General features: G+C 36.6%; 1 protein-coding gene across 1 annotated transcript; it reads right to left on the bottom strand.

The window, feature by feature from the left end:
* Nucleotides 1–8306: 8306 nt before the first annotated feature.
* Nucleotides 8307–9460, bottom strand: LOC117570665 (serine/threonine-protein phosphatase alpha-3 isoform-like). Its single transcript, XM_034252452.2, has one exon. It carries the CDS (start codon nt 9380–9382, stop codon nt 8366–8368), a length of 1017 nt encoding a protein of 338 aa, XP_034108343.1. The 5' UTR covers nt 9383–9460; the 3' UTR covers nt 8307–8365.
* Nucleotides 9461–10235: the final 775 nt, after the last annotated feature.

The following is a 10235-nucleotide window of genomic DNA, read 5'->3' on the forward strand; positions in this document are numbered from 1 at the left end:
AAGGCAAAAGCAAAAGCAAAAGTCCTCAAAATCGACGACATGCACATGTGGCATCGAGTGCATTGCTGTTTGGTAATCCGTAAAAAATGATGTCATAATAAATTGTAATTTATGAGCGCAATGCACTCCACTCGCTGCCTTCCTCTCCCTCTCTCTCTCTCCCCCTCTATTCATCTATTTCTAGCTAAGAGCTGCAGCAAGTTGAAGTCAGGGAATCCGGCTAGCGACAAGTTAGGCCGTCTCGTTGACAGATGAAGGTTCGTTTCATGAGAGTCTGATGAAGCCATTATGATGACTTAAGCCGAACGCTTTTCTACACGATTAATTATATCAGAAGAGAACCGAACTGCACAGGAGAAATAAAGATAGATAGCGCTGGCTGCATTTGGGCATATTTATAAAAATACCTGGCGATCTGTCTGTCAGCTAGTAGCTAGTCAAAGACTTCGGTTTCCTGTGCGCCAGTTCCATAAAACAAATGTCAACTTTTATGCTTCAATGGCCTGGGAAATGGCAGACTGGCAGGCTAGAGAAGGGAGGCAGTCAGGCAGTCAGGTCGCTGTCTTAACAAGCTGACAAATAGATAAAGTGCAGTCAAGTTTTCTTCATCGTTTATAAGTAGCTACTACTGCCTTGTTGGTTGTTGTTCTTCCGAGTTGATGTATCGGCTGGTTGTTTTGATCTGACATTCGACTATTTAGTATGCAAATGTATGATTATGTCTAACGAACTGACAGCCAACCTGAAGAAAGAGAGCGACAACACATTGTAGCGGAAGATAGATAGTACAGAGCAGAGAGTAAGATCTGTTCTCAGATGTGTGGGTAAAGTTCAAAAATATTTTGGAAAACTTTCTTTTGCTCTAGCGCTTTTAAGATAAGTTTATTGGGTTTCTTCTCTAACCTGTAAATTAGCGTTAGCTATAAAAATATATATAATCTCAGAAAGAATTAGAACAGAATATATGTAAAGTGTTTAAAAAGAATAAAAATAAATAAGTTCATATTGATTTGTTTAATGAAAAAAGAGAATAGATTAAAGACAATTATAATATTAAAAGAGCAGAAGTATCTCCAAATAAATAATATGGAAATGGATAAAATAATGAGAAATAGATAAGTAATTGAGAAATTAATAAGTAATATTAAATATGGAATTGTATAGAATAATAAATACGATTAAGTAAGAAATTAAAATTAATTTAACTAACAATAAACTGAAGTTTATTAAGTAATCGGAAAAACCCCTACAATAAATACCACACTATTAACAAAAATTATTCCCAAAAACTGTTATTTTCTTGTATATTACCAGCAAATTCCGCCCATTTTAAGAACAGGAAATTAAGCAATTTCACGCCTAATGCAGCATTTAAACGACAATGTTCGAAAACAATAAATATAAAGTGGCTTTAATTAAAAATTACAATTTAATTCAAAGAAAATTCGGAAAAACTACCGCCGCATCTTAGTCAGTAAGAGGGGAAGAACTTTGAGGCAGATTGAGACGGAAGCTAATATAAACATTTCTTGTTGGAAAAACTGCCAAATGCCAGCAGCATTGAAGCATAACAAACATTTTAATCATGGCAAGCATGCAGACAGACAGAAAGTATCTGTCAGATACTCGACGACAACAATACGCAACTGAATGCTGCAGCTCATTAGCGCCTGGCGACTGTGACAGCGACGAAGCGCAACGAGGAGCAGCGACAAATGCAACGAATGCAACGCCGGAAATCAATTTCCCCCCGCCGACGCGACTTTTTCTAACAAACTGTCATAGGCACAATGCTCGCAGTACCGTTTGGAGAAAATATGAGGTTTTTATTTTTGGGTTTTCGAACAACAACAGTTACAACAACAACAACACCAACAGTTGCATAATCAATGTGTCGCCCCGCTGGTGAAAGGGTAAGCACGCATTCACGTCTGCGCAGGGGAGTCAGCGCCCCTAGGGAGGGGGAAGAGGAGAGGCGACAAATTTATGAGCCGACAATATTTAGCAGACAGTGTAGTAGAGTGTAGAGAAGGTGTGCGCCAGAGCAATTTCGACAATTTAAACGACTTTCAAATTGAATTGTTATGCATTTTAAATTAAAGAAAATTTTCGTTGAAATTTCTGTACAAGAATGTTTCGAATGGAGATCAAATTAAATAAAAGTCAATTTATGGTCGAGTAACGATGTGTGGTTGGCTCTTGTTTTCAGTGGGAAGGGGGGAGGGGAGGATAAAGAAAGGACCACCAGGATGATGCGTTCAGCCAGCAGATAAGATGAAGCCACTTAAATTTAGTTGTTCTCTTTGTTGTTGACGGGCCAGCATTTCAGGCAATGTATTTGTTATTTTCTTTTTTTTTGTATTTTTTTGGTTTCTTGGCCGTTTATTGTTTGCGCGCGAGCAACGAACAAAAGCTAAAATTGAAAATTGTTAAAATACACACACAGAGAGAGAGAAACATCCATCGAGCTACTTTCTTTTCTATCGTGTCTGTATTATTCTTGGCCTTTTTGCCTGGTTTACTTTCCTTTCCTCCTCGCTAGGTTTTTTTTTTGTATTTTTTTGGCATCGCAAACAATGTGCAAGACGCCAATAAATAAGCACAGAGAAGGTTTTTTTTTATTTTGGACACTGGACACAATGTAGGACGAGCACGTCGTAGATGTCGAGGAATGTGCTGCTGCTGCTGTTTGTTTGTTTGTTTGTGCTTGAAAATGGTTTTAATTGTTGTTGAATTTTTCCTTCTTCCCCTTCCAGGAGCTGTGGTGGTCTCCTTATATTGGCTCTCGCACATTGTTGACCAAATATAATAAGATAGCCGCATGCTGGCTGCGTCATTTGTGTGTGTGTGTGTTATTTTGGTTTGTTTTGGCTAAAAGTAAATTAAGTGCCAATGTTAATGGCAGTTATGGCCGGCATCTGGATCAGGATCTCGGCAGACAAACAAAGCTGGCCATTTGGGTGTCTTAATGTTGCAGTAATAATAGCTAAAAGTGTGTATTGTACTTGGGAGATAGTAGCTTAAGATTTATAGCTCAGTCACACAACACAATTACTCTCCACGCACAGCTGAAACTAAATGGAAAAGAGTGGGAAATGTGTTGTGGCACTATTAGATGATCCAAATATCATGGGAAGAGACTAGAATTCAACTTAAATTCTATCATAATAAATCATTCAAATTCAATTATGAAATATAATATTAATTTACTTTTTATAGCAAGTAAAGACTCAATTACTGATCTAATAAAAAGTGAGTGTAGCTCAAAGTCAATTAAGAATTTGCAATTTTGAACGAGAAACCAATTCAGGAATAAGTCTTATGAAAATATCAAATAACTCCAAAGTCAGCTTCGTCATAATATGCAGCCAAGTCAAAGAACTGCAATGAAAATTCACTTTTTAACTGATTTAAAATGCAATCATAAACATTGATGGTAAAGTCTTTAAAACTGGCCATAAAAGGGCGGCTATTCTGTCTGTGAGTATTTCCCTCCCTCCCCGCAAGACACACAATTCGATTAAAGTTAAGCCATTACAAGTCAAGACGCCAAGGAAGCAGCAAGAGGTTCCCATGTTCCCAAGCTTTAGCCAAAGCCACAAATAATATAACAATTTAAATAACAAGCATGGAGCAGGCAAACACCAAACGCGTTAGTTAGATAGATTGATCTACATGTACACGACAACAACGTGGCCAAGTGGCTGCGGCTTCGTCTTCGACTTTGGCTAAGACTTCGGCTTCATCTCCAGACTCTGGCCATGACTTTAGCTCCTTTGCCTCTCCGTTGCCATATAGACTGCTTACATTTCGCTGCAAGTGTCTGTGTGTCGTGTGTTTACTTGGCCCTGTCCTGGAGTTGGAGTACTGGACAGCCGAAGCTGCCTCTCTACTGGTTACAAGGCAACGAACGAGCCAGGCCAAGAGCATGTCAAAACAAAATAACATCTTTAGCGCGCAAACATGACAAAACATCAGAATTCCAGCAGATTAACGTCAATTTTAATTGCATTCACTTAGCCAAGGCAGGCACACAGGCTCTCTGTTCCTTGTCCATAAGAGCCTTAGAATAGAGCCACAGCAGCAAGACAACCACATGAAAATATGCATACCTTCATAGAGAAAAGGTAGGCAAATGTTCTAACCGCCTTGACGAAGAGTTGCTGCTCTTACAGAACAAGGGATAGTTGAGGAAATGCTTTAAGAAATTATTTGAATTTTTATAATAGCAAAAACTTATTACTCAAATTGAAAATTCCTTATAGAGAATATAATTTCAAATAGTCTTAATTTCATAGCCTAGAGTTTTTAAATATATTTCAAATTCAAAATTACTTCTACGGAAAATAATTTAAACTAGTCTTCAAATTCTTACTAAATAAATACAATTTCTATAGACACAACATTAAGAAAATATTTTATAATATGATAATTTATATTTTTTTAGAGAACATGCATTTTGAATTAAAAATTGTAATACAAAAAAGAAATTAAAATAATATTTATGATATTAGGCACAAGAATTTTTTTTATTAAAAACAAAATATATAATGAGAAGAAAATGTATTTTAAAATTTTAATAAAAAATAAAATATTCTTCAAGAAAATATTTTATAATAAAAAAATACATTTGAAATAAAAATAACATATTCACAAAATAATGAATAAGTAATTAAATAATTTATCTAAATAGTTGTTGTTCAAAAGTAAAGTACTTCACTGAAAAATAATAAATTTGCATCGTCTCTCCCTCTGATGCAAATATTTGTTATATCCACAACTTATATCATAATACTTTTTGCTAGTTATAGTAATGCAAAGTGCATTAAATGAAATTGAGTATAATCTCAATCCTTGGTAAGCTCGCATTAAAAGGAAGCCAACGGCACATCCATCTCTCTAAATTGGACAGGTGTTTTTCACAGAGGGAGCAAGGCTAACTGGGCAACTTAGTGATTATACCCGTGTGCAAGTGAATTGTGAATATATACAAAATCCACACACAACAAAAGGGTTTAAAGGCTGCTTGGCTCCAGCAGCACCAGCAACAACAGCAGCAGAAGCCGAAGCAGAAGCAACAACAGCAGCAAGCAGGAGCAAGGCAAACAAAGTTCCACAAGGTTGTGATTAACATGCGATAAAAAATGACCAGGCAGCCAGCGTATAGAAGTACTCCATGTAGCTAGGTAAGGCTCCTTTTGTGTGGACGCTGACTCTGACTCTGGCTCTCTGTTGACTGCTGCCTGCTGGCTCTGTTGTTTGGCTGTGTTTTGGCTCTGGAGAGCTGCTTGGTCAAGTTGGCTTACGTGTTTGCATTAGCAGAAATGCAACTGCGGGACCCTCTCGACTGAACTCGCATCGCCTCGCCTCGTCTCGGATGGAGTCTCTCAACTCTCGGCCACTCAGCGCACACAAAAGTTAAGTGTCTGGCTGTCACATGCGATTTGCACCTGCCGGATGAGCAATGGGCCAAGCGCGAGTCTCTCGGCTTCAGTTTCAGCCACAGCTTCGACTTCGACTTTGCGTGGATTATTTATCATCTACGCCACATCACAGAGCAAGGCAAAGTCTCGTTTTAAGCAACAACTACAGCGCGTGCAGTGGCTCAGATGCACGTTGCCAGATTCCTTTTTCTTTGCTGCTTTTCCGTTCTGCCCATGGCCTATAATCAGGAGCCAGGACCTGGAGAATTCACGCGCAAACATTTGCACAACCAAAGTGCCAATGATGATGAAGAACAAAGAACTAAGAAAAAATCTCACAACAAAATTTGTGTGTTCATAAATTTTAATATTTTAATTTGAGCCAAGCCGATGAGCAGCACATAAAACGAGTCATTAAACGTCCAAATGGGCATTTCGTTGTGGGACTTTGTAAACACAAAGGCAAAATGCAATTTCTTGTTAAGCTCTCTGTTCCAGTTTTAGTTCTTGTTCTGGTTTTGCAGCCGGACACCAGCAACAAACACCGACGCCGTCGCCGTCCGTTTGTCGTTTCGATTGCTGTTGCTATTGCTGTGGCTGCGGCTGTTCCTGTTGCCACAACGGGGTTTACATTTCCTGTGAATTTTGTGCTTTGATTTTAGGAAAATTAACAACAGCTCAAACAACCAACCAAGCAACCAACCAGTCGAGTCAACATTACGGCCCAAACGAATCAGCGTCATCATCAACAGCAGCAGCAGCAGTAACAGCAGCAGCAATTCAAGCAGCGATAACTACAAAATGAATCAAATTATCACGAACTGCAAATGCCCTGAAGAGGAATTTCCAATAGCAAATATTGCACTGAGAGAAAAAAATTACAAAAAAAAACGAAAGAAATGTAAATAGAATAGTTTCCTTCAAGAGAAAAGCAATTCAATTATTAATTAATTTTTGTTACCTCAATAAACTTTTTAAACAAAGCTAGAAAATATGAAGATACGGATTGCATATAATTGGAATATACAATATAGTAATAGCTTTTAAACTAAATAAAAATGCATATAATTGATTCTATAAAAGACTTTTTTAAATTGAGAATCGAAGATTGTAGGTTGAAATCTTTCTCAAGAACTTTTGTTCTTAAAATAAATCTTGTTTTAAGAATTGGCTAATGTAGTTTTTAAATTATCAATTTCAGAAGTTTTAGAGATATTTGGAGATATTGAACATTTTCATATTTTATTAAGTTTTATTGTAATATTACCAAGAAGTAATGGCCCATTTGAGTTGTACCATTTTATTATAATTTTAGTACAAATATAAATATTTTTCTTATATATAATAAATATAAAATTTTAAAATGATTTTCAATATATACATATATATAAATTCAACTACCAAAGAGCAACAAAGTCGTCAGAGTTTGGGACCACTAATTGTAGAATTGAAATGACAAATAGAGACATTTGAAATACATATAAATTTTATAGCAGTCGTTGCAAGCGTCGTGACAAAGTTAGAGTATTTCAACAGCGTGCAGTCAGTCGTATTGCAGCATGGCATGTTGTTTGCTTCGCTGGTTTCATTTGCCCCCAGCTCTCTCTGTCGCTGCCTCTGACTCTGAATGTGACTCTGACTCTGGCTATTGCTATTGCTATTGCTATGGCTCAGACTGAGGCTTGACAACAGGCCCCGAACGATGCCACTGCCATGGCACGCTGACTTGGCTTTGGCTACGCTTGTTTGGTTTAGCTTGGCCGCAACGGCTAAACAGGTTAAAATGTCGTTCAAAATGTCAAGTCAACACTTTGATGTTGTCCGTGTCCATGTCTGTCTTTGTCCGTGTCCGCTGTGTGCTGCAGTCGAGCGAGCAGCTAAAACCGCTGCCAACGTTGGCCGAACAGCTTCAGATTTAGCATCAGCATCAGCATCGGTATCAAACGAAGCAACAACTGCAGCTACTACAGCATCAACCAACTTCAGCTTTGTTTGCGTGTGATCTGCGCTTTATTTATGCAACATTCAGCACACGACGAAACATGCAACATTTCCCAAATTGTTAAGTGCAGACGTCGTGCTGTCGATGTCGCCACAGTCATCGTCCAATGCCCCAAACATTGTTCTTCTAATACAGGAAGAAGAACTTTTTGGTAATTGCACAAAATGAAAACAGTAGCGGTGCATCTGAGAATGAGGTCATCAATTGGAAAGGGCTTTCCACAATAGTGAAAGGAGGCCCCCAAAATGTGAATTGACTGCCAAAAGTTCACAGCACGAAGAAAACTGTGTCACAAGAAAAAAAATCATTTAAGAAATACAGTTCACAATGAGATCAATACTTAGAAACCAATTTTAATGGATCTTTACAAATTTAAGAATAATTTTTATTTTGTGTAGATTGACATAATAATAACCTAATTAAATCCTAAATATTTTGCAAAAAATAAGTAAGTGTTATAAGAAACAAATTGAAATAGTACTTTTTTACAGTTAAATTAGCTACATAATTATAATTATAATACATTTTAAATATATTTCTACCTTTCTAAGAACAAGACAAATAAATGATGTATTTAATACAGTTTCCAAATGTGGTAATACAAAAAAAAATTGAAATTTCTAAGAAAAAAAATATTTTTTTATAAACTTTATAAATAATTAAAACAAAAAAACTTGTTTAAAAATATTAAGCTTACTTAGGAAAACAATATACAAATTATAAATGTAAAAAAATTGTAAAATGTAAACATATTTCTGCTGTTTGAAAATAACAAAATATTAGATTCAAATTATCAATATATCAAATCAAAAGATCTTATTGCAATAATAAGAATGTAAAGATTTCGTAAAAGTAAAGAATAAAAATAGTTCGTAAATTTACAAAATTTATATTCACTACAAATTCCCAAACACAAAGTACACTCATATCATCAAATTGACTAGTAATTCCTATTCTTTCCCATTGCCAGCATTGGCGGATTAATACCCGTTTGTCGCACAGTTTGAGTGGGTCGCAATATTACAAAACTCACTAACAGATCGCTATTGACCACCATAATTGCACCCGAGTTGTCAAACATGCCACAATAATTGGGAGCCGAGAAGACCGTGACCAATTGCCGCCTCGCAAAGAACTCATAACCATCCTCCACTACTTGATGAGCACGACAGACGACATCGATGCCCATGCGATAGCAAAAGCTCTTCACCACATCCGCCCCGAATGTGACACTAACCCCACGATCATTTGAACTCCAACCCAGCACCCGGTCATCGGGATCACTCCAGAGCAAATCACAGACAAGGCCTTGTTCCGGGATTTCACAAGGTCGCTTAATAGCTAGAATATCATCGAAACTTCTTAGACTCGGACTCAGACCACCGTGAACACAAAAGATGCGTCCACCCACCACCGCAGCCAGTGGCATGCAATCATAAGTGTCCACAAAGTAACGCCACAGCTTCACAGAGTATCGACGCTTACACTCGTCATAGAATCCATAAATACGATTGATGTTGGCGCACTCATGATTGCCACGCAGCAGCCATATTCCATGAGGATAACGCACTTTATAGGCGAGCAGTAGCGTTAGGGTTTCTATTGACTGCCTGCCACGATCCACATAATCGCCGAGGAACAGATAAGTTGTACTCGGCGGATATCCCGATGAAGCTAATATACGCAATAGATCCTCAAACTGTCCGTGCACATCTCCGCATATCTTCACCGGCGGTTGTATCTCCAGCAATGTTTTCTCTCGCAGAAACAAAATTCTGGCCTCGGTGCACACATGTCGTATTTGTGACTCGTGAAGTCGAACGCCCTGGCCGGGATTCTCACAATTGATTAGTTGTGAAATTATATAATTGATGTCGAGGTTCGCCGCCATCGCAAATTGTTGAAATCTGACGGACGAACGCGTGCTCGTGACGTTTGCATCGGTCTTTTTTCGCATATTGTATTCTATAACTTCTGAAATTAATTTCGATTACAAATGCTATTCACTCTCGATTTTGAAAAAATGCTAAGGAAATTGAAAAAGAGCTTTAGATTTTAAATATATGAATATTTGTGGATGCATTTCTACATTCGTCTTATAATTCCGTATGCAAAATAAGACAGTGTGTAATTATTATTTATTTATAAATGTGAAAGGAACTTTAAAATAATCTATAAAATTTTCTGAATACAAAAAATTTAAAGACGAATAGGAATAAAAATGCATTAAAAAGGAAATTAATAATATATAATTGAAATAATTTATTATAATTATTTATACAAATAGTAATTTAAAATAATTCCTCCAATATTTTGGAAGTCTAATAAAACTATATATATTCTGCATGCAGGAAGTTAACCAACGTTAATAATACTAATAATTTATATTACTATCTTAGAACAATAAAAAAAAATGAATTTTTAAACCAAATTCTTAAATTTCTCATGGTCATGATAAATTATAGAAAAAACGTACATTTCAAAATATTTTAAAAACATATAATTCAAATACCTCTGCTGTGAATTTTATAATAATAGTTGAAAATAATACATTAAGATCTAAAATTTGAAAGTAACATATTTTAATGATATGTCCATGTCAAAAACTATCCAATCTAAGCATTCCAAAATTAGAAATGATCATTTTTAAAGATCTGCAATGAATTTAAATTAAAATTAAACTGAAGTTAAATTTCAGTCGCCCCATTTGGGCGCCTTTTACCGCAACGGACCTGCATAATGGCCAGCACGAGGCCAATGCTTGTCAAAATGTTGCCCAAAAGCCCGAGCCTGAACTAAAGTTGTTGCAA

The sequence above is a fragment of the Drosophila albomicans genome, chromosome 3 (assembly GCF_009650485.2).
Source record: "Drosophila albomicans strain 15112-1751.03 chromosome 3, ASM965048v2, whole genome shotgun sequence".
Taxonomy (NCBI): Eukaryota; Metazoa; Arthropoda; class Insecta; order Diptera; family Drosophilidae; genus Drosophila; species Drosophila albomicans.